General features: G+C 37.9%; 1 protein-coding gene across 2 annotated transcripts; it reads left to right on the top strand.

The window, feature by feature from the left end:
- The first annotated feature begins 279 nt into the window (after positions 1–279).
- On the top strand, positions 280–24,324 carry trim66 (tripartite motif containing 66). Of its 2 annotated transcripts, none has more exons than XM_051114497.1 (18): positions 280–705; positions 4,032–4,353; positions 4,961–5,126; positions 8,288–8,417; positions 8,623–8,739; positions 10,231–10,345; positions 10,585–10,731; positions 11,021–11,138; positions 11,967–12,619; positions 14,993–15,199; positions 16,685–16,775; positions 16,895–16,979; positions 17,925–18,105; positions 18,189–18,874; positions 18,962–19,082; positions 19,252–19,326; positions 19,414–19,566; positions 21,108–24,324. In XM_051114497.1, exons 2-18 carry the CDS (start codon positions 4,345–4,347, stop codon positions 21,345–21,347), a joined length of 3,294 nt encoding a protein of 1,097 aa, XP_050970454.1. In that variant the 5' UTR covers positions 280–705; positions 4,032–4,344; the 3' UTR covers positions 21,348–24,324. The 2 variants fall into 2 exon arrangements, with proteins under 2 accessions (XP_050970454.1, XP_050970453.1); XM_051114496.1 differs by having other exon boundaries at positions 16,682–16,775; positions 21,108–24,323.
- Positions 24,325–25,777: the final 1,453 nt, after the last annotated feature.

Raw genomic sequence — 25,777 nt, forward strand, 5'->3', positions numbered from 1 at the left:
AAACACATGAAACTGATATAAACATATTTATCTAATCGTAACAATAACATACTGTATATATAAACTGTTAATTTTTTGTCTTACCATAACAATATGATTAAAGATTTAATCCTTCAGCACTAGACAAGCAACTGAACGCCTTCTATATTGTTTACTGCTTCCAGTAAATCAATTTAACGTGCGTAAAAATGTGAAATATTACATCCATCATGGTTATTTCCTTACCTGTGTTACATGAAAACTGAGACAAAGGCGACATCTGCTGGATTGCATGCAAGCAACATTTAAAGGTAGCGAACTTTAGTGCGCAACGCAGGGTGCGTATCACGAAAAAATACAGGAGGTGAAGGACAGGATTGATAATGCGATCGGTTTCGTTGTAACTTTGATTCCGTGTGCTATTTAGACATCTTCCACACATAGCTGATCTACTGGAGACCTCACACTGAAACTTGTGCATCTGCACTATAGATGCGTGCACGATTTTGCCTTTTGACAGTTGCAGCGCTTAAGCGACAGAGGGAATAAAATCATACGCGTGTAAGAAATACAGTCTCCAGGGCTGGAAAGACTTTAAAGGATATGGTGATATGAAGCTGTTTAGACACTGAAGCATTGCTGAAATCGCTGTAATCTTCCAGCCGCCGAAGAGGAGGAGGAGAAGGAGGATGGTTTTTGGATTTGTGCCTCTTCAAGAGAAGCAAGGTGCGGTTCAAACTCTCATTATGTTTGCATGCGTTCATCACTATTTCATTTGCATCGTCAGTGTGTGGTTATACTCAGTAACTGTCTATACTGGGCTAAGTTAAACGCAAATGTTGCCACATATATGAGCAGTTTGTGCAGGATTTCGTGGAGTCCCATCCCATCTGTGAGGTGTGCGAGAAGATTCTTCCAAAAACGCAGAGGTCTATAGTGCGCAGTTTGACATATTACAACTTACACATGTGCATATGTGTTTCGTCATCGAACTATTTAAAGCGTATGTCTCCTCTATTTTTAATAAGTATTTTTGTGGAGTGCACTGGAGAATTCTCTGAATTATTAATTTTGTTGTATTTTTAAAGTAAACAATACGAGGGGAAATGAATAATCTTTTAGGGGGATTTTAAATAAACGACCTTTTATCGCTCTACGTCTGTAGAAACCCTTAACAAGAATTTGTTTTACTCCATTATTTGCCTTCCATATGTGACTCTAATTATTGTCATTTACAGGTTGAAATTGAACGTAAATATACTGCAGTCAAATTGATTTCCGCCTTTCTGATTGTCCTATTTTGTGCAAGTATGAATTTTATGTGTGTTAAATTATTTCATGCAGCCTAAATATAAAGGTCATTTATTGGGGGCGGTATTCCGGTTAGTCTTGCAACGCAAGTTGTAATTTGGCGCCACAAGCTAAACGTCTCTTTGAAACTAATGCTAGAATTTTGTCTGCTGGTAGGCCTATATTTCTGTAGTTCTATAAAGTGACCCACAACGACTTGTGGATCGAAGTAGCTTAACTATTATAGCCCATAATTTGTCGTTGGTTACTTGACTGGAATGCGCATGCGCAGCGTAGTATTATCATGGTTTATAACATCTACTTTAGGCAAATGCAACATTTGTTTATTATCGTCTATTTGACAACATACACGCTGTTACGTACTCTAAAGTCCTGTAAAATCCAATTTAAAACTAAATACTTATTATAGGCCTACCTCTACTCTGCTATTAGAACAAATATACTTGTATGGAAATGTACATTTACTAAGCCCATCCCTAAAAGATTTGACTTCCTTTGTTCAAAGTCTAAATGACTAAAGAATTATTTTATTTGTGGTCTGTGTATGAGTAATTATGTATATAGAAATAGACAGACTGCTGTTTATTCTGTGGTAGCTTGTCTTTGTGGCACACTTATCTCTGCTCATCACTACAGCATAAAGAGGGTAAGATATCACTGGATTCATATGAAAAGAATATTACATTTTATCTCAAAATGTTTTATGTTATTATTATTATTTTTTTAATCTAAATGTTTATATGTGACCCTGGGCCACAAAACCAGTCATAGTGGTCCATTTTTTTTTAAATTGAAATTTATACATCATATGGAAGCTGAATATATAAGCTTTCCACTGATGTGCGCTAGGATAGGACAATATTTGGCTAGAATACAATTATTTGAATATCTGGAATCTGAGGGTGCAAAAAAATCAAAATATTGAGAAAATCACCTTTAAAAATGTTCAAATTAAGTTCTTAGCAAGGCATATTACTAATTCAAAATTATGTTTTGATATATTTATGGAAATTTAGCAAATATCTTCATGGAACATGATTTTTAATTAATATCCTAATTATTTTTTTGGCATAAAAGAAAAAATTATAATTTTGACCCATACAATGTATTGTTGGCTATTGCTAAAAATATACCCGTGCTACTTAAGACTGATTTTGTGGTCCAGGGTCACATATTATGTTTCAGTGTTTCCACTTCCTTTTCACCTGTCTTTCTTCCCAAGGCATATTCGCTATTTTATTACACCAGCAACTGTTTAGGAGTTCCAAGTGCATAAAACCGATAGCTCTCCTTATCAAGAAACCTCTCAAGTATGTTTTGAAGGTCTTGGCTTTGTTTGTTTTTTTTTCGTTTAATTTTCACACTGTTTCGCACTGACAACTGTTTGGTTATTTGTAGCTTGTTTAATGAGACAACACATCATTGCAGTATGCTACAGTTAAATGTGTCTGTCTCGCTAGACAAATGGCTGCATATTTACACATGAAAAGGAAATAATCATCCCAGAGGCCCAACAGAAATTGAAACATTACATTAAGTTACATGACTGATTAACGTTTTCGTATACTTCATTCTTTCAGATTACCAAGAAAGGGCTTTTTCTCTTTGTATGGTAGGACTTCAATCTCCAAACCGATAATTGGCTATTATAAACATTCGCTTGTAATGAGTGAAGACGTAATGAATTGAATAATCTGTACTGAGCCATTACCATCTGCTATGGGCAAATCTGCCATTCCCCTGTCATGATCTCATAACCAATGATGTTAATGGATGTTACTAAGGTGTTCTTCCAGGGGAGGAACCTCCTCTCAAGTTTCTATTAATGTACTTTCTCTAGAGATGACTGTGCTTGCTCAGGCAGAAAGATACTCGTGCTGAATTCACTTACTGGAGAAAACCTCTGGTAGTAGGACGGAAGAGAGAGAGAGAGATCGAGCGAGAGAGTGAGTGCGTGAGCTTTTTGTTTTAAAAGCCAAATGGCATGGAAGGCAAAACGGGAGACGCAGGCACGCCTGTCTGCCCGAAGAACAAGAGAAAGACTGGCTGGGTAGACTAATTGTGTTTTAAAGTGGGTCTGTGGGTACACAATGGGGAATCGGAAGGTTTTAAGCTCCCATGAGCAGCTCTAGAGGAAGAGAGAGTTGTCAGATTTGTAGGTCAGGCTGCAGGGGTTGTTGTCAGGCAGACTCACGGTGGTAGAGGTGCTTTCTTAGAGGGGATCCGCACGACACCGATGTCAGTTCGGGTTACGTACCGTTTCATTAGCCCCTGCCAATCCCGTTTGCCCGCCCACCTGCCTTTATGCATTGGTTTCCTACCTGCGAAAGATTTTGAGGAAGTCATGTCTCCAGATTCTTTGGAGAAGAGGAAGTGTGATAGGATCATAATTGATTTCACGCTTTGCAGGGCATTGTGCGAGCACATCTCAATTCCCATCTGCTCCTGGAGAAGGCTGACCCGGTTTCAGCGTGTTACGTGGGAGCGGGCCCGGTCCGGAGGGACCTGTCCCTTACTAGTGCTGATCTAAGGAAGTGAGGAAAGAGGGCACCAACGTGTTCCCTCATCCCCAATCCATCTCGCACCCTTCGCGCGCGCTCCTCCGTGCGATTCTCTTAAATATTGTAGGTCATCTGGCACCTCTCCCCTTCCATTTTTGGCAACAAGGGCTGCCGGGGATATTTTGTCCCAGAAAAAAAAATAATTATCAGCCCTCCCTAATTCCCAATTATTATGAACAGGCTTATTTAAGAAGAAAGATCATGGTGGCTGTCAGAGGGAAGGATTCGGGAACCGAGCAGCTGAAGGAAGCCAATGAGGAGAGCTACGTACCGGCCACGGCTGAGGGCACACGAGGAGGAGCGCTCCGCTGGGGTTAAAGTGTGCAGTGTGCACTACTTCCTGCCGCAGGTAGAGCTGTCACAGTGTGGTGTGGAGCTCTAGCTGTGTCAGAGGCTTGCCGTGTCCTTGCCTCACTGCTGCGAGAGCTGCTCGGCTGGATATCGCAATCGTTCTCACGCGTGCACGCAGAGGAATCAGGATCCCGCCAACGCCATGGAGAAGGTAAGACCGTCCCGCGCTCCATTTTTGACAGCTTGATTCTGCACGATTTTAATTGTCTTTGAGTTGACACTGAGGCAATCAGCAAACTGCAGCTTCTTGTGACACACAAATGACGCATGACGTGTTATTGTTTTGCTAGTTATGCTTTTTGGGAATAATAATGCGAAATGCAAATATGAGTATTTTTGGCATCCTTTGAACAGGCTGCTTTGCTTTCTAATGAGTCATTAAAGCACTACGAGCGCAGGGTTCGGTATGAGTACTTTATATTGTTTTTCGTGACAACAATGCTTGGCGTGTGAATATTAAATCCCGGTGGACATATCGAGTAGTTTAAAGTATGTACGAAAGCTGTACGACTTTCTTTTTTTATCCGTAGAGCGCAGAAGAAGACATTTTGAAAGTCAGCGAGGTCAAAACAACACTTGAAATCAGTGTTTCAGATATTTTGAAGTGCTACCTAAAGATGCTACTTCAGTTTATGCCTGTTAGATTAGTTGTTGTGGAGGCAAGCATATAAGACGCCCACTCATTTGTGGCTGACAGATGTGTTGTGTCAGCAAATCCTGTTCTATTGGAATGCAATTGATTTTAAATGTATCTGCAGTGCTGTTCTGAGTGTTCAGAGCCCAGGATGGCACAGAGCTTGTGCACCTTCTGCAACAAGTGGCTGTGTTTCCAGTGCACAGACCTGCATCAGCACGAGAGAAGCTCGTCTCAACCCTTTGACCTGCAGCACCAGCCGCGAGACCCTCCATCACCGTCTGAAATAGGCAAGACCGTCTTTCTTGTACCAATCTGTAATTACTTTCTACTTTTAGCTCAGGTTGGCTGTTTGCTTGCACATTTCTGCTCCTAGCCACCGGACATTATCAGCTCCGCACCATATTTTTCTAACCCCTCTTCTTTAACTTAATGAATAATGCATTTTATAATAAGTGTGAATAATTATCCTGTGATGTATTGTAGTGTTGTATTTTTTATGTGACCCAGTTTCTAAAACTGATTCTCTCTTAGCAAACGCAGCACAAATTTGGCCAGCCTGTCCAACCCTAGCATTTATCAATGCTCTTGAGCTTTCCCAAATCCACTTAACGTATGATAACGACACCACAAGTCCTCACAGAAAATAAGAGATGGAGTGATAGAAAGAACGAAAGAAAAAGAAAAATAAGAGAGAGAGAAAGAGTGGTAGAGTGTGAGAGAAACAGAAGTGCGGGTGTGAAGCAGGATGTGGTCGGTCACCAGTATGCGCTGAGGCAGTGGGAGCTGTTTAGTGTTGGAGCCTGTGGTCTCGAACTTTAACACCATCTCTCCCTGTGCAATGTGTCAGCGTGTCTCTGTCTGCTCTACACTGTCACAGCAGCATCAGCCGGGCCGGCGCTTCTGATGGACAGACTGTATATCCAGTGTGACAGGTGCTGTCGGTTGAGGTCTTTCATTTCTAATGGAGTTCTGCATTCTGCCTGGCTAACTCTCTCTGGTCGCAGAATTATGTATGCAAAGGGACTGTTAAAGTAATAATGTTTTTTTAGATTAGGAGTTTTGCTACAATGGAATGGAAATGAGAATGTTTGATTTATTTGTTTACGCAATTTGCTTCAGCCTAGGTTAATGTAGATGTCTTTATTAAAAGAAACTCATTTCTGGAAGACTTCAAAACGTAGCCGGGGGGTGGGGTTGTGGGTGAGGGTGTTATTTGCGGATCTAAAACAGGAACAAATAGGTTCAGATCTAGTTTATAAATAAATAAATTATAAATTATAAAATTATTATAAAAGTTTATAAAGTAAAAAGTTTATAAATTAAAATTAAATTACATTTTAAATAAATGTATTTAATTTTAATGTATTTATTTTTAATAAAAATTGCATTTCAATGTATTGTCATTTAACTTTAAATAAAAAAAAAATAAAATATGAAATAAAATATTGTGTAGGCAGTTCTTTTACTTTATTTAGCTTTTCAAAAGCAACAAGACTATTTCAGTTATTTTAAATAAAATATTTGTAAGAAATTAAGCATCTTTAAAAAAAAATTAAATAAATTTAAATTTAAATTTAAATAAATTTATTTAAATTATTTCTTAATTTTTAATAAAAAATTACACTTTAATGTATTGTCATGTCACTTAATTTTATTGGAAAAAACAAATTATTTTTTTTTAATAAAATAATAAAAAAATTAAATAAAATAGTTATAAACCTTTTGTGTAGGCAGTTCCCTTACTTTATTTAGCCTTTCAAAAGCAACAAAATAATTCAATTTTTTTAAAGTAAAATATCTGTAGGTAGTTTATACAATATATATATATACTTATAAACTTATTTAATTTTAATGTATTAATTTTTAATAAAAAATATTTGAATGTATTGAAAAAAACAAATTATATATATATATATATATATATATATATACATAATAAAATAATAGAAAAATTAAGTGTAAGCTGTTCTCTTGCTTTAGTTAGCTTTTCAAAAGCAACAAAATTATTTTAATTATTTTAAGTAAAATATTTGTAGGTAGTTTATACAGTCAAGAAAATTATCATCCTAATTAATAAATAAAATAAAAATTTAAATAAACTTATTTAATGAATAATTTAAGTAATTTATTATTTAATTAAAAAATTATTTGAATGTATTGTCATTTAATTTTATTGGACAAACAAAATGATATATATTATAAAATATCTGTAGATAGTTTATGCAATCAAGAAACTTAGCATTCTGATATGATATTTTTTTAAATGTCCAGTGCTAGGTGGATAACCAAAATTGCGGGCTATTCATTCACACATGAAAGCAATATCTTATTTGGCTCTTCAAAAGCTACAAAATTATTATAATTATAGTGATTTAAAATAAATTCAAATTAAAAATCAAATTAAATAAAAATAAATTAAAATTAAATAAACTGATTTCATTTTAAATAATTAATTAATTAATTTTTATTTTTATTATGTTTCATTTTATTGGAAAAACAAAATGAATATAATTTTTTATAAAATAATAATAAAACAATACATAAAATAGTTATAAACCCTGTAGGTAGTTTTCTGACTTTATTTAGCTTTTCAAAAGCAACAAAATTATTATAATTATTTTAAGTAAAATATCTGTTGGTAGCTAATACAATCAAGAAACAGCATTCTGATCAGTTTTTTTTTTTTTTTTTTTTTTTTGTAATATCCTTCGCTAAGTGGATAACCAAAATTGTGGGCTTTATTTATTAATTGTGTTACTTTATTTGGATCTTCAAATCAAACTAAATAATTATTATAATTATAATCATTTCAGATAAAAAAAAAGGTAACATCATAAAGTAGTCAAAACTTGTGTGTGTATATAGTTTGCACGATGTGAACTTAGCATTCTGATATTTTTTTAAATGTCCAGTGTGAGGTGTGCGTGAAATGTGGGTCATTCCGAAGGCACACGTGAAAGCAGTATCTGTTACTTTATTTGGCTCTTCAAAAGCACATGTAGAGTTCCATTCCTCATATTGGCAGGGCTTTTAATGAGACATTAACTGATTGATCAAAGCTCTGCTGTGTTCCATTTTTGTCTGTTTTTCTTCTGCTGGAAAAATGAAGCATTTATACGTCCAGAAATATTTATAAGGATTCTGATGTGCTTTGTTTCTCCACTAAAAATAAATGAAGCTTGCTTAGAGTGACTCACGGAGGCCAAGCGAGGTCTTTCGCGCTATATTGGTCAAAATGATTTGAACATACTTAAAACCTCATTAAACCTGCAAAACTCTGAGAGATTCCACATGCTCAGATCAACACACTTGTTTTCGTGCATTTTTCTGTTGTACGTTTGGAATATTTCTTTTAAATATTTGACGCTTGATTACAGATAATGTGTTCTTAATGGCAATCAGCTCATTAGCCCTCATTTCCTCTCTTCTGTTGTGTTACGTGTCTCAGGAGCCGGCTGCTGCGGACATGCAGTTGTCATGTGTCCTCTCCATAAACAGGAGCCTCTGGAACTCCTGTGTGAAACGTGCGACCTCATGGCCTGCAGCATCTGTCACCTGTCCGCCCACAAAGACCATCGGTATGTGTAGAGGACACATACCCACAATGCTCTTGTACACATGCAAACACTCTCTCTCTCTCATACTCTTTCTTAAACACATGCACAGAGGTGCAAACAGAACAGGTGGCCACTTTCTCACGTATCAACAAATATGCTATCGAGCATGTTGTGTGTAAACGTTAAAGTCAAAGTGTTTCACCGGCTGTTGGTTTCTTATCTTTAGACTGGTGCATGTTGGGAAAGCTCTGCAAGATCAACGATGGCTCCTGCAGAACCTCATGGCCCGAGTGGAGGAGAAGAGATCTGCTGTGGAGAGCACCGCTAAACAGATCCAGGGCAGGTGAGACGATATCCCACCGATTTCATCTCCATGATGCTGCTAATGTTAAAGGAGAAGTCCACTTCCAGAACAAAAGTTTACAGATCATTTACTCACCCCTTGTCATCCAAGATGTTCATGTCTTTCTTTCTTCAGTTGTAAAGAAATTATGTTTCTTGAGGAAAACATTCCAGATTTTTTCTCCTTATAGGGGACTTCAATGGTGCTCCCAAATTTGAACTTCCCAAATGCAGTTTAAATGCAGCTTCAAATGGCTCTAGAAGGGTCTTATCTAGCAAAACGATCAGTCATTTTTTAAACAAATTGACAATTTATTTATTTTTTAACCTCAAACGCTTGTCTTGTCTCCTCTCTGCTATGTGCATGCATAGTCTCTGTAATCCGGGTCAATGCAGTTAGGGTATGTCGAAAAACTCCTTGAAGTAGACTTCTCCTTTAAAGAAAGACCTATTATTCTCCTTCTTACAGTATGTAATATAAGTCTTAGGTGTTCACAGAATGTGTCTGTGAAGTTTCAGCTCAAAATACCCCACAGATTTATAGATATTTATTATATCATTTTGAAAATGTTTATTTTGGGAAGCATAAACGCGACTGTTTTTGTGCATGTCTCTTTAAATGCAAATGAGCTGCTGCTCCCCGCCCCTTTTCCAGAATAGGGCTGTGCCTTTACAGCTCATACCTAGGAAACATCTGTTTTATTGTGATTATCACATCTATTGCACTGCAGTGTTAATTTAATTGACAAATAATTTTTTATTTTTTTTACCAACAAAAACAAGACTAAAAATAAAAACAAATAAATAACTTGTTTTGAATGACAAAACTATGACGAAAATCTATTGACATTTTCGTCAATGAATAAAAACGAGACAAAAATGTTAGGGAGGGATGATTTGGGAAGAGAGTTATTCAGAAAGAATAAATCTGCTGCGTGGTTAGGGGGTAAGATGCGTACGTTTAAACTGTGTTATAGCCTATTGATCTATCTGGCGGGACATAAGCTAGCATAAATTTGCTGCACGTCTCATAAAACTTTAAAAAATGTCAATATCTGGGAGTAAGAGAAGAGCAGATATATGGATATAGTTGATGACGCAAAAGAGAACTCAAAAGGCAGTTTTTTTTTCACATGCTTGCAGAGAAAGGCTTACCAAAACACAGTTACTGGGTTGTCCTTTTTCACATTTTCCAGGTTGGTAGATTCACCAGGGACACGATTATAGCACTTAAACATGGAAAAAGTTAGATTTTTATGATATGTCACCTTTAAACAAAGCATCCCCATTACTTATCTACTGTATACCGTGAACAGCTGGGATTCTTAAGACAAGCATAGTTTATATGAAGCATAATGACGCTGACAAAATCCATTACTTGCTTTGAATCATTTCAACAGATGTTCAGATATCCAGATGTCCTGGTCATATCGATTTGTTTATCCTTCCTCAACCATCTCAACCCTGTTCGTTTTTCTTTCCATTTGTCCAGGCTCCATGGAATAAAGATCACGCAGAGGAAGGCAGAGAACCAGATAAAAATGGCTAAGATGATTATGATGAACGAGCTTAACAAACGGGCCAACCTATTAATAGAACAACTGGAGGTAATTACTTTTTCCCTCGTTTCCCTCTCCGTCTTTCTGTGCCGTTCCAAACGTATTCATCTCCAAACATCCATGTGACCGTGGATGTGCTGGTGATGGAGCGTGCCGAACAGAACGTCTTCTGAGTGAATCGTGCGAAATAGGCAGATTCTGCCAAGTAGCGACATATCCAAGCAGATGGGGATCTTAGGGAAAGTGATGAGGAGATCCACGTTTTTGTCGTTGTCTTCCGGTTGCAGAGTATCTCCAGTGATTTCAAGCAACGTCTGGAGGACCAGCTGCAGGGGGCCATAGAGCTGTGCAGCCAGCTGGAGCACATGCAGAACTTCATTACCTGGGCTACAGCCCACCACAGACGCAATCCGCTGCTATTCAGCAAAGAGCTGGTAGGATTTTCTCCTGTCCAAGTGGGCTTTAGATGTTAAGATTCCTGGCTGCTGCCTGTTAAGTTTTTGGCGTGTCTCAAAAATATGTCGGCGCTATTAGTTTAAAGCAGCCTCACCTCTTTTTGTGGCTGCATTTAGATCTCTAGAACTACCCTTAATCATTTTCTCACAAACTTTAAAAATAGAGAGAGTGCAGAAAGAGTTTCAGTTTCACTGCCAGAATTGCATACAATATTTATAACTCAGTGTCTGTGTAATCATGAGGTTTGATCTATAATTCATTTGTCAGATTGCTCTTCAGATGCAGCAATTACTGGAGCCACTGATGCTCTCAGATGCTTGGACCCCATTGAAAATCAAGTTTAACTGGGATGCCAGCTTCTGGACCAAGCAGATGTCCACTTTAGGTAAACTGAGCTAATGGACAATGGCATTGGGTGACTGTTTTTATGACTTTTATAGAAGCTGTGTTTTTCATACAAGGATAATTTTCAACTAGATTTGCACACGAAGGAAAGTCCAGTGTTTTTTAAGCCCTCAAATTTTTTTTACATTTTATGTTTTTTTTATGGTTTTAAAATTGTATGTGAGCATGATGGCATCATCACTTCCATTTATTTGAAGTAGAGAACATTATAACAATGTCAATTGGTGATTTTAAAATCAGTTTAACCTTTAAAAAAACCCAACAACAACAACATTTTTAGTTATAGTTTTATAGTTAAAATAATTAAATATATAAAAATCTGTTTTTGGCAAAAAAAAAAGTATATCTGTATATATATATATATATATATATATATTAATAATGATTAATAATTATATTTATATAATGTGTATATATAATATATAATGTTTGAGGAATATCTGATAACATGTATGCAAAAATAATTATATATAAGTAAATATTTAAATATATATAAATCTATCTTTGGGCAATTACAAACATTATGAAAAATAAATAAATATATATACAGTATAATATAATACATATAATAAAAATAAATCAATTTTATAATAAAAAATCATGATAATTAATAATCATGATTAGCATTATAATGTGCATTTTCATCTCCTCTTCACTATCACTGAAGACCTTTGAAAAATACCACTGAAAAATACCTTTCTTAACACTTTCACCACTACTACAAGATGAACACTGGTGGGAGAAAACTTAAGTTTTTGAGGAATATCTGTTGCCGCATAAGCACTGTAATGGGTCCTTCTTGCTTTAGGTCACCTGGTTGTTGAAGGTGGAAGTCGTTCATACTCAGAGGTTGTGGGTCATCCCAGTATCCTGCGACCCCAGCCTGTCCCATGCATAGCAATTCCTCCTCTGTGCCATGTGCGAGAACCCGGCTGTGCCTGCCAAACCTTCTGCCAGCCTCAGCTCTGCTGCCTTCACTGCAGACCTACACAATCCGTCCCTTTGGATAAATTCCCTTCCCAGTGTCCTCAGGCCACTAGGCGGAGCTCCCCGCCGTCTCTTCACAGCTGCTGGGAGGCTGATGCATCTGTCCCGGTGCACCCACCTGGAGCTCAGCCTATACAGCAGTCCACCTCTCACCCTGGATCTGACCCCGTCCAGCATGGAACCAGCTCAGCTTCACCTCGGCAGCCTGCGGGATCCAACAACCACCTGCTGCCCGAGCCGCTCCCTGCTAATTCCATGCAGGCTGCCATGGACAGAAGAAACTCTGTACCAGGTCAGTCTCCCAGTGAAAGAGGGCAAACATCTGCACCCGAAGCAGCTTCAGGGCAAGGAGCATCACCAGATAAAGAGCTACCACTAGTCCACTATCAGGCTCAAGTGCAGACGACCACAGAAACCAGCAACCAGCCTATGATTGAACTGCAGCCTATCGTTGCTCGCATCAGTGATGACAGGGTGAGTTTCATTAATGTCTTGTTTATCTGTCCTTTGCAAAGCAGTACCTTTGCTCTCACTGTGCTAAATACTGACCACAATCCTAAAGCCTGGTGCTTTAATGCTTGCAAAAGTTTCATGTCAACCACACTGTTAACTGGTCCACACCACAAGTCCTAGCAGATGAAAAGGCCATCAAGCAGCACTGTGCAAATGTGCTGAAGCATTAAAGAGGGCTCAAGTGTGGGGTCCTTACAGTATACTGACTTTCATTTTGGTAGTTGATCATTTGTTTTTTTTAGGTTAAAGGTTTTAGGTTAAAACTTGCATGAATAAATGGAAAGTACACATCTTCAGCCAAGTGACCGGCCATCTTTTTGTTTTAAACAATTATTAATCATGTCTATTATTAATCATCGAGTACATTTTGTACAGCATATTTCAGTTGTCCTGTGGTCCAGCAAATGAGTTTTACAAATATTCCCTCTATCACAGTGCCTCATAATAACTGGAGCCTGGGACCCACTAGGGGGCCTCAGCAAACTTTTAAGGGGGGGCTCAAGATGGATTAAAACCATTAAAATAAGATAAAACAGGATGTTTTTATGCTGTATGAGGTAATAAAAAATGACAGGTAATTAATCAGTAATAATAATTTAATATTATATATTATTTAGGGCTGTCAGTTTAACGTGTTAACTTAATTAGTTATGGAAAATTAATACACAGCACACACACACATAATATATAAACAAAAACTTTTATTTTGGATGCAATTAATCGTGTTTAATCACTGACCAGCACTATTATTATTATTATTGTTATTATTATTATTTTGGCTATTGTGCTTACATTTGCATACTGTATATTAAGTGATAATAATAATAGGATTTATAATATATGTTATACTATTATTTTTTTTTTAATAAAAGATTAATTATTAAAAAAAGTTTTAGATTAAGTACACACGTCTGACATGCTTTCACACTGATGTCACTGCCACATTTCATGTCAGCCACCCATTTTAGTGTAGGGCTTTTTTTTTTTTTTTTGCTATTTCAGTTCAAACATTTGCTCACTTTGCTCATGTTGTACTTTAAGTATATTTGGAGCGGGTGACGACGTGAGAACAGTGAACTCAACATTGCAACGAGCTCCCCCACTCTCGATATTAATTTAGAAAGAGGAAATTGAATCATTCCAGGCAGCATCATCTCTATTTATGCGACTGTAATGTGTTTTCATCTTGACAACTGCTGACAGCACCTCTGCAAGCAGATGGTGAGACATAAGTGAGGACAACTGTGGTGTGAGCTCAAAAACAATTAAGACCACACAATAACACGCACACACACACACACACATAGACCGAAACTCGCTCTGCTCAGCAACCGCTCCTCAAGCTGTATTGGATGAGAACCAAATCAGGCAGTAGAAGTTATTATTAGACCTCTTGATGTCAGTATTTTGATAAATGTTCCTAGGACAAACACCAATCAAAAGCAGTATCCCTGTAAGATTTGGCACTCCAGAGGCAAATTAGTGTAATATTTATTTTTTTTATGTATCATCTTCAGCCCGTAACTGTGACATGATTAAAGGGAGGGAAAAAAGCGCTTGGGTGCAACCACATATTTACTTAACCTGGCATTAATGAGAAGCTAGGGGAATTGGAGGAGCCGGCTGTTGCATTTTTCTTCATCTCGCTGTAGAGCCCACACGATTACCTCTAAAGTCTCTGAGACCTCCTACCTTCTCTCTGCACCCACACATGCTTGCAAGACACACTCTCCACAGCTTGATTCATTCCACCCTCCCCTCCTGGGCTTCTATCAGGTGAGTGTTTTTAATCCTGAGGTAATTATGAGAGAAAAGGAGAGGGCTAAAAGACAGACGGAGGAGGGGCTACGTCGAGCGTACGGGCTGCTGCCTCCAACTCTGACATTTGTCGTGTTAGTGAAGGATGCAGTCGCTTGGGCTTTTCCAGAACTTCTCGCATTAGCGAAATGATGACAAGAGAAGAAGAGGGCCGTGGAGGAGAGAAAGTCTAATCTCTGATGTGTTAATGCTGCCTATTCAAAGAAGCCATCCATGCCCCAGATGTGGGATTTACATACGATAATTGGTGCTGTAACTAAGTCATATATTATCAGGAGAATTATTTTGTAGCGTTCTGAGTTGTGGCACTTTTCTCTCTGCGTCTGAAACATGTCATTGTTCTTTCTTTTGCTCCAAACTAGCATAGCTGCTGTGCATTGTCACACTCAAGGTTGTTGTTCCTCACCTTCGTGTCCTCTGATGTTACTGTTGCTATGGTTGTAGTGTGCCGCATATGTTGTCGAGATCACTTTTAGCCTTGCGCTGCGCTAATGAGAGTTTGGCTCTCTTCCGTAGAGATCCTCGGCGCTGGAGATGTTTGCGCTGGCTCAAGGCCGAGGAGGTGACGGCCAGAGCCGTTCCGGTTCGAAGAGGGCTACCAGGTCTCAGAGCACTTCAAAGGGACCCAGAGGACCTCGTAAAAGGCTCAGTAAAGACAGGCTGAACAGGGCTGCTCATAGCCTGGCAACAGTGGCTGGGGACCAGGGATGCACAACGCAGCAGGTAAACTTTCCATATACGTGGCGAGACAAGCATACCTTCTTTTGACAGCGATGCCAGAGAAGAATAATTTGTGGTTCTCCAAAGAACCTTTCAGTGAGCAGATGCTTAAAGAACCATTTTTTTTTAGAAACTTTCCATGGAATTTAAGATTCTTCATGCAACCATCAATGTCAGAATGAAAACTTTTAGTTTTAAGAGTATAGACATGAAGACTATTAGTGCAGTGATTTATATCCAGGGGTTTAAAATAAGAAAAAAACAGCTTTAAATGAAAAGTCCACTTCCAGAACAACAGTTTACAAATAATGTACTCACCCCCCTTGTCATCCAGGATGTTCATGTCTTTCTTTCTTCTGTCGTAAAGAAATAGTTTTTTAAGGAAAACATTGCAGCATTTTTCTCTATATAATGGAGTGATACGGTGCCCCGATTTTGAACTTCCAAAACGTTTAAATGCATTGTTGTCAGCATGTTTACATCCTGTCGGGATGGCATCTAGCGTTTCTCGTCTCTGCCATTTGTAAGCTCTTTCAGTACCTGTGGTCTACTAAATGCCTCAAAGGCATCATAGTGGAGAAAACAAAGATGCAGGTCTTTAGGAAATGTTATTTGTCCACAGGCATCTGCCCACTGTTTTCCCTCTTCTTTTCAGTATTTTAACTGCATATTTTTATCTGTGTACACGTCCAGTTTCCATAAATAAATAAATAAGTAAATAAATACATACATATATTGTTGTGGACAGTGTGAGGCCTTGAAGTGAAAAAGGTTGAGAGCCACTATATAGTTTCTATGCTGAAAAAAAAATCTAAGTTGTCAATAAAACAAGGTTATCAGAGTGTTTTACAAGAAAATATTATCTTGAAATACTATTCATACTATTGAATTACTGTACTATTTCTTTGTAATAAATCAGAATTGAAAATTGCTTCACCACCAGTGTTTTCATTTACAGTGTAGGGATTTTGAAATAGCATTTAGCTGTAGTCATAATGTTAAACACAGACACCAAAATGTTTTTGAAAATATATTTCTAATAAGATAATAATAGTACATTGGTATGAATGATTCATTATATTAATAATTGACATTGATGAAATGCTTTTGTCCTGAAGTGCTTTTCATCACGATTCCATTTCAAGTTCATTTCAGACATGTTTCTCTGTCATACAGTCCAAATCACCTTTGTTCCAGTGCACACAGCTCTATTATTGCCTTTTAAGGGAAGAACCAGATGATGTACATCAAAAGAGATAACTGTTGTCTTGGAAACAGTTCCTTTAACCTCTTTCTATTTGAGAACAAATTAGATGCAGCAGCCCACATAACTGATTGTACTCAGTTTAACAAGTTCACTGCTCACATTCATATTCGCCGATTTAGTCTGCATGCTGATGTTGTGACATCACAGCATTCATTACCTGTCATCAAAGTGGCAACGTTTCATAACTTGGATTTTACTGTTCGCTTCTTGTATCTCAGCAGGTCTGTGCACGACTCGATGCTTGTGTGATGATCCCAGGACACATAAGCAGTCACACTGCATCCTCTCTGACCACCTACAAGTCTGAACCAGGTTAGGGGGCCAATGAATTCGAAATAAACTTCTTTCATTTTCAACTTACAACAGAAATGCATAATGAGGATATTTTGTAGTGGATTACTCAGTCTAAATGACATTTTTCCTGGTTTCAGATAACGTATATGCATATGCCTATGAAAACAGAAGGCTGAAAACCAGAAAGAAGAACAGAAAGTCTCAAGAAGATCCAGACAACAGGTACAATTTAAAAATTAAAGAAGAAAAAGCTTCAGGTTTATTGTGCTTATTTATAGAGGTGCACAATTTATGCAAAAATGTTGTGATTATATATCAATGTGACTATAAAATAATAATATTCATTATTATTTTATTGTTAGGGGTTCAAGCGCGTACAGCTAAAACCCTATTGTAATTGTTAGAATGGTCACAGATGAGCAATTTCCATGTAAAACTGATCGTGCAGACCAAACTGTAAGTTGTAGTGACTTGAAACTTGGAGGGATGGTAGTACTCACACCGCCTACAACGTGACCGAGGCTCACCCCATTCGGCCTGAAGGGGGTCACTACAGCGATCGAAAGTATGAAATCGATCATAACTCCTAAACCGTCAGTCGCAGGCTCAAGTGTGAAGTGCAGGCTCCTCGTGCTAAATTTTTACATATACGTGTGATATTCATCATTAAACCATTTTTTAAATGATTGAGATGTAAAAAACCTACTTTTGCAAACTAGTCCTAGGTTTTTCGCTCAGTCTGGAAAAAATTTCTGGACTCTCTAGGCCAATAATTATCAAAAACATGTTACAATTTACCCTTTGGGAATCTATAACGGGGTCCTTTAGAAAAGGGGCCTGTCCAAATATACCCAAAAGACTATAAAGCCTAAATGAAAACTCAAAACTTCACAAAACCCACTGAACACATGTGACAGGTGATTCTAAACAAGCATGCAAAGTTTCAGGGAGAACGGGCCACAGCTGGTGCTATAACAGTCATAAATGTTATAAAAGCATCATATTTCTATGGTAAATCACCTTGATTTGATTTGGGTGGTTACAGGCTTGCTAAATAATATGTAATGTCTTTTTCCTTATGTGCTTAAATACCTAAAGCGCTTGAACCCCGGTAATCGCTGCTTGCAGCTATATGGTAGAAATGTTTTTTTTGTTTGTTTTCTACAGTGACAAAGAAGCCCCAGATGGTTCCAAGGTTCCAGTTGTGTGTCTTGAGCGACTCAAGATCCTTGTATCACGACATCCACCACAGAACCATCAGAGCACAGACCTTACTTCTCAAACAGAGCCTGGACTCAAACCTGAAGAAACTGTCTTCAGGGTGCTTGAGAGAAACGTCACTTCTCAGGTATCACTTTAATGTTGATGAAATGCTTTACTATGTTTTATATCATCTTACAGTTTATAATAATAATTTTAACATGCTTCAAGGGAACTTTGGATAAGGAGTCAGTTCAGACAGAGGACAACTTGTCGCCCACAGAGCAGCTATCACCAGAACATCTGCATAGCAGTGAATCATCTGGCTCCCTTGAGGCTTCTCAGGCTCCTGTGCAAGAATTTTGCAACATAAACCAAGAGTCCGGAGTCCTAGCCATCTCCAATGATTCAGACCCTGTCTCACAAGCTGAAACTGAAGAAATACACTCCCCATCTGAACTCAGATCAGTGACAGGTTCTGATTTCCAAACTGAATCCACAAGAGAGGCTGAACCCGGCTCAGATGCAGATGTGGAATCGGAACTCCTGCAGGAATCAGATCCGAGCGCTGAATCCGAACTGCAGGTCGAATCCGAATCGGATGTGATTTCAGAGCGGCCGCCTGAATCAGTGCTCTCGGCTTCTGAACAGGAATTTGAATCAGATCCAGATTCAACAGCCGGAGTGACTCTGAATCTTGAACCGGAGTGTGAATGGGAAGTGGAGCAGCCGGTTCTCCCACCTGCCACTGATTCTGAACCTGCCGTTGAGCATCAGCCTGCAGAGGAAAGCCCTGAGATAGAGAATGAAGACTTCTGTGCTGTCTGTCTCATCGGAGGAGACCTTCTCTGCTGTGACCGTTGCCCCAAGGTCTTTCACCTGTCATGCCATGTCCCTCCTCTCCATAGTTTCCCCATGTAAGCCATTCTCCCTCCTACTCCACTTATCCACTTGTATCTTTACTCGCTGCTGAAATTAACCGTTATCATCTCGGGCTTCCACAGAGGCGACTGGATTTGCACCCTGTGCAGGGATGTGGAGCAACCAGAGGTGGAATACGACTGTGAGAATGACCAGATGTCCACAGACTCGATGCCATATGGGCTGTCGGCGTGTGACCAGAGGGTAAGTGAAGGGGATGCAGAGTCTCATCTGGCCTAGCTCTGACTAATCCTGTGACCTCAGAAGGTCTGGGAGTCTAAATCCAAAAAAGTTGTTCCCTCAAGAGATTTACAGTCTGTCTAACAAAAGTGAAATATCTCTGTTGATGGATGACTTGTTTGTTTGATCACAGAAATGTGAGAAGTTGACGCTGCTGATCCTCAGCAACATTCTTAGTGCTCCGTTCCATGAGCCTGTCAGCCCTCTGGTAATTTTAAAATGAATATCTTGTGATTTTATATTTGTGGATAAAACTTTTATCTACTTGCTCATTGTTGTCTTTATCTATTTATAGGCCCGTCATTATTATCAGATCATCAAGAAGCCCATGGATTTGTCTGTTATTCGGAACAGGCTCAGCAGAACCAGCAGCACACACTATTGTTCCCCGCAAGAGTTTGTGGCTGATGTCCTGCTCATGTTCAAAAACTGTGCCAAGTTCAACTACGTGAGTGAAATGCATTATTTTTTTAATCTACCTCCTCCTAGCCATTAGTGGTGAATATTTAATTTCATAACTGATACACATTCAAAGCGCGTACTGATATAATGATTATGCATTGCTTTTTAATATCCTGTTTAATTTAGCTGAAATTAAATTTTTAATAGATTAGGCCAAAAAAAAAAAACAACTACACTCATTTGAGTTAATTTTGTGTATTTGCATCGTATAATAAATTAAGTTCTGAAGGAAGGTTTGGGAGGAGCTTGTTCATCTAATTCTGTCAATCAAATTACAAGAATGTATAAGTGGCTACTTAAAGTATCTCACTCTGTCATCCTCCAAATCCATCTTTATTTCTTCTTACATTACATTACTAAAAGTATGCAGCTACACGATTAGAAACAGGTGCATAAAATCAAACCATGATGGAGGGTTGTGCACAAGCCCCCCCAGTCCATTTACTCACATCACTCTTAAGGATTATAAGAACATGTTGACTTGTGGCTGAAGATAAAGATAAGTGTACTTGACATGCAAAATTGTTTTCAGGAAATTTACCAGTCTACTACCAGTCAAAAGTTTTGGAAAAACTGTTTTTAAAAGTCTTTTATGTTCAGCAAGGCTTTTTATTTTTTTTTATTTTATTGCTTTGAAAGTAAAGCTGGATTTTTAGCAGCAATTTCTTCAGTCTGAAGTGATTATTCTAATATTCTCAACAATTATTATTAGTGCTCAATCATTAATAATGGTTCTTATTATTATTATAGTGTTCTAAATGCGTATAGTGCATTTTTGTGGAAACTCTGATACATTTCTCAAGATTATTTGATGAATAGAAAGTTCAACAGAACAGAATTTATTTGAAATCTTTTGTAACATTATTAATGTCTTTACTGTCATAAGTTCTTGCTGAATATACGTATTACTTGTTTTTTGGTTTTTTTTGGTAAAAACTTACCCCAAACCTTACTTTTCAATGGTGGTGTATAATGTTTTACACAAAATATGACATTTACACATAGTCTACAATAGACAATAATAGTTAAATTTATGAAAATGACCCCGTTCAAAAGTTTACATACACTTGATGTTTCCTGAATGATCCACAGTGGGGTTTTTTTTGTTTGTTTAGTGATAGTTGTTCATGAGTCCCTTGATTGTCCTGAACAGTTAAACTTCCTGATGTTCTACATTGATGTTCTCCTTTGGTTCCCACAAATTTGGTTCGAACGTCAAAAAATGTCAACAATAAAAACAGCTAACTAGTTTAACTGATTACTCCATCGATATCGCCATTATTTAATTCGTCTATTAATACGTTCTCCAACATGCGGAAGCAATGAGACCTGTTTTCCAGGTTTGGTCAGGTAACGTTCAACACATACCCCATTAGCATCAATATGGTAGGACATTATTGGAATGTAGATGGATCATGTACTTTAGTTTGATATACTATTAATTATGTATATGCTTAGACATGGTTATCTCTACATCGTAAGAGGTCATATGCTGTAGATGCTGACTATGCTGCTTTCTCTCTTCAGTCAGACTCAGAGGTGGCTCAGGCAGGCTGCAGTCTACAGTCCTTTTTTACATCCAAACTGGTGGAGGTTTTCCCAGATCTGACCTGCCCTGTCGAAGAAGAGGAGGACTCAGACAATGAGGATTATGAGGAGCTGGAGAGAGCCATGGTGACTGGATTTCCCTGGCCTGAGAGAAAAGAGCAGAGCCACAGAAAGAGGAAGAGGAGGCACTCCCTCAACTGGAGGAGAAATCACTATTAGTTGTGCCTCTATATATATATGTACAGAGACATTTGACCCACTTGCTCTGAGTTTTCCATCCTGGGCGACTTTTTTTTTTTTTTTTTTTTAAAGATTCATGTTGAAATACAGTATATGTTTTTTCTGAGGACTAATCTCACACATTATATCCAGTTGATGTGTTATGCTGTTATCTGTAGCTGTGGGTAGGTGTTGGTACAAGCCTATATCTCCAGACTTCGCCTAAGGTCTTGCACTAGTATTTATTCCAATGCTTATACTTACATTAAATTGTACAATCAATTTGATAGCTGACTGGTTGCTGGCAACTGCTACTTAGTACATATAGAGAAGCAACATCCATTGGTAATATTATATACGGAATAGAATTACTCTAAATTTCATTCTTCTTTTTAATCCAAATATCCCTTGTAATGAGGTACTTTTTCCAGCTGTTTTACTGTGATGATTTTATTGACCTGTAGAGGGAGCACTTCATATAGCCTGTGGCAACACATTAGTTCATATTGGACTTTTCCAGTGGCAGGAGGATGTGCGTAATGTGACCGAAACCCACAAACCCTTTTTAGAATTAAAGAGGGATAATATTAGGCTGTTGCTACACAACTGTGATGTTTTAAATGAATCTTTTAAATGCTTAATGACTAATGAGACAAACAAAATCTTTTCACGGGCGGACGGAACACTTTTTAGTCCAGCATGTTCCTCCATGTGGTTTACTAACAGGTTTGATATTCGTATGTCTTATGAATTTGTTATACTGGTCTTAATTGCTGAAATTGCTGTGCAGATCATGTTAAGTCCTCTTCTAATGCTGTTTACTATCTTTAGCTGGATTGTATTTAGTCTTAAAATATATATACTGTATGGTGTAAATACGCAGTTCAGACTTTGATGTTTCATTCAGCCACACAAAAAATAACATTGCTTTTCCCTAATGGTTTTAAAATCAGACTAGAAATGAACCTCATTTAAATACACAGTCAATGCTGAAATGTTGCCGATTGGGCCTTCAAGATTTTACATATCGGTACATTGGAGTCACTAAAGAAATATCAGTGCTTTTTTTCTTAAGGCCTTTCTTGCTTTATCACCAATAGCCTGCCAGAAGTAAACTCATCGTATCACTAATTAATCATGCAAGTAATTGCCTTTCCAAAAACAACTTTCAACTTTTATTGAACTGTACAAAATAAGAGATTAAAACTACATCTGGAAATTTTCAGCGTTATTTTAAATTCCTTTGCTGTGTCAACAAACGCTACTGCGTTGGTTTTCTTGTGACATTTATAGTTTAAGGAAATTGAGATTAGCTTAGGTCGACATGCGACTTTTAAACACTAAAAAGTCTTGTGTACATACACAAAGCCCTATGTACGCAAAGCATACTTATTGTAAAAAACATTTTTCAGAGTGTATTACTGATTTTAGTAAGAGTTGGATGGGTTAACAGACTGAAACCTTTCTAAAACCCTAGATAGGCATATAAACACATACTCATTCAACTTTTTAACAAGTTCAAACACCGCTAGATGTGTAATTCCGTTAGAAGTTCAAACAGCTTTGACACACTTATGACTCAGCCTGGCAAGTGGTACACAAACACTAGGCCTCATCTGAAAATGGGTCTGTTCCAGTGTCTTTCTAATACAATTTTACTTTCAGGGAACTAATTAAAACATCATGTCACCTTTAAAGCATTACTTGTGGAAATACAGCTCTAAATGCAGAAGAACTGCAGTATTGGTGTTGGCCTGAGTGGGTTTTGTGACTTATTAGCGTTCCTTGTGTGAGCATATGAACACTGTAATGAGAATTGTGAGGGCTTTTTCCCATAGAGCAGAGACTCGCTAGAACTCCCCGAGATTCTCGAGGCTGTATTGTTGCATGTGGAGTTCTGACAGATTAATAAAGTCTGGCCATCCAGCAGCACGGAGGCCATAAGCCAAGAAGAGAGCCCTGGATAATTTCATTACAAGTGAAAAACATTCGGATGACATCTCCACCGGCTACGCTAAATCAATATGAGGTTTTCCACTTTGTGTTTGATATGTGAAAACAAAATGCATATGTATTCTGCGCGAGGGTAACGGGACACTGTTTCGGTTCAGTATTTGCAAGATAAAGATTCTGCAATCAAGGCTGTTGCTTGGTATGACATCAGTTTGATTAATGACGTGTGCATTGCTTTTTTTAAGATAGCAGGAATTTCAGTTTCTAAACATTTTCTTTAGCAATATCTTCAAATAACACTTAATTTATAAAAGCAGTTATTATTTAAATTCAAGGCCAAAAATGTTAATAGTGCATCAAATAATTCTGAGAATTGCACGTAGGGCAGTTTACAATGTGCCATGTTTGGCAGAAATAAACGCAGCTGAATAATTTGTTTCTTGCTGAAATCTCCCAGGCTCTCATATTGGACCATTCCTTCAGATAAAAAGATATTAACTGAGCATTGATGCCACCTAAAAGGGTGATCATCTTTCTTCAGTGATATCGGATTTTTTTCTTTGTAAATTGAGTTTCTCTAGAAAGGTACTGTAATTCTTAACCCCAGCAGACACTTCCTGGCTCATCTTAACTGACAGCTTCCTGATGACACTTAAATCAGATCAGTGTCTGGTCTGGGTCTCGGAGAATTCCCCAATACCTGCAGGATTACACCCCTGATTGCCTTCTTAAAGATGGGGGATAAGAGCAGAGCCCCCACAAGGCCGCACTAAACACAGACATGATGCAATAACTCTACTGGCAGCTTTTAAATCCCCCTTTCCTCTTCTTCTCATGAGATACAGCTGGCCTCATTTCCCCCCCTTCAGCTTTGAGTACTCATTTATAACGACTCCTAAAGGAGGTCATGATTTCTCGTAGTTTAATGGGCAATTTTTGCCCATTCTTTTGTGTGTGCCTTTGGAAATACTTTGATTGTGATTAGACATGCAACTGCATTTGAAATATCTAGATAATTATGAAAATCCATACACAATGTGCAAGTAAATAAACAGCGTGTTTTATAACATGATGCAGTCTAATAGAATCAATATTTAGGGCTTTGCAAATGAGAAATTCTTTTAGAGCAGAGCAGATGGAGCTTTATAATGTCAAATGTTGCTTTCATCATACTTGATTCACATCTGTGTGCTGTTTAGAGTATGTATAGCATCCTTCTGTTTCATAATCATATTTTGTCCCTGTCAGTGATTGCTTGTTTTGAGGTCTTTGCAAGCAGTTTAACTTAAGCGACTAGAGTGACATTCTGTTTTTAAGCCTCACTGATTCCACAAAATTTGTTTATAACTGTAATTTAATGAAATTCCACCCTGTCTAAAGTGATATACTCAGTAGTGCAATGCACTGAGCCTGATATGTGCCACATATTTGTGGTGGCGGGCACATTTTGTGCTTTTGTATTTCTAAAGTGTCTGCGAGTCCTCAGATGACAAAAATCAAATGAAACATAACAGAATAATAATGGGACACTGCAGTGAACTCGGCTGAAGAATGAAAAGACTGAGACAGAAAAAAAATGTCTGCGGAAAAAAGACTCCCTGACCAGTGTAGCAGCCCATGAAATTGAAGTTTGGATGGCTGAACGTCTTTCAATTTTTGGAACTGTTCTGGAAAAGAGGGAAAATTGATTGCTGCTCTCCACTTTAAAAGGAATTGATCCCTGCAATCAAAATATGGCTGACATTCCTGGCCGAGTTGTATGTTGGCACTGAGAACTTTGCTGTTGGGGCTAACATGTTCGCCCAGATAATTGAGAGATAGCATACTTTAGTGCGAGACAGCTTTGCCAGCCACTTTAAAGACCTGACCCAAACTTCAAGTAAGACTGTGTATACTTATTATACTTCAAATGGGGACTTGCTTGAGATGTTATACACTCAATCAGAAAAAGGTACAAAAGCTGTCACTGGCACGTTACCCTTTTAAAAGGTACACCTTTGTACCTTTACCCGTAACAGGTGTATTTTTTTTTTTTTTTTTTGAGAGTGTACAAGCAACCAGAAGAGTAGAATGTTCTGGAATATCAGCATGGTTTGATTCCTGATTATTTTACATGGTATAAATAGACAAGTGAGTGTTTAAACTGAGGTATTCTATCCACCTTATTCTTCAACACAAAAGTAAGTCTACAGGCGAGACTTCCGATTCATTAGCCGCTATCCACATTTTTCTTCCTGTAAGAGTGGGCCTTCCCATTTGTAAATTTTATGGGTCTGGCTTCTGGTCTCACTCGCATCCAGCTATGTTTAGCTGTACAAAACAGATATTGCAAATTGGTGTGTCTTGCCGTATTATTTTAATTTATTACACAGCTCTGTGGAATACTCGATTCTGATTGGTCAGACACAACATTCCAAGATATGTTATTCCCAGATAATAATTAATTAGTGCAAATAGTTTTACCGTTTACTGCATGT

Source organism: Labeo rohita, chromosome 7 (assembly GCF_022985175.1).
Source record: "Labeo rohita strain BAU-BD-2019 chromosome 7, IGBB_LRoh.1.0, whole genome shotgun sequence".
Classification (NCBI taxonomy): Eukaryota; Metazoa; Chordata; class Actinopteri; order Cypriniformes; family Cyprinidae; genus Labeo; species Labeo rohita.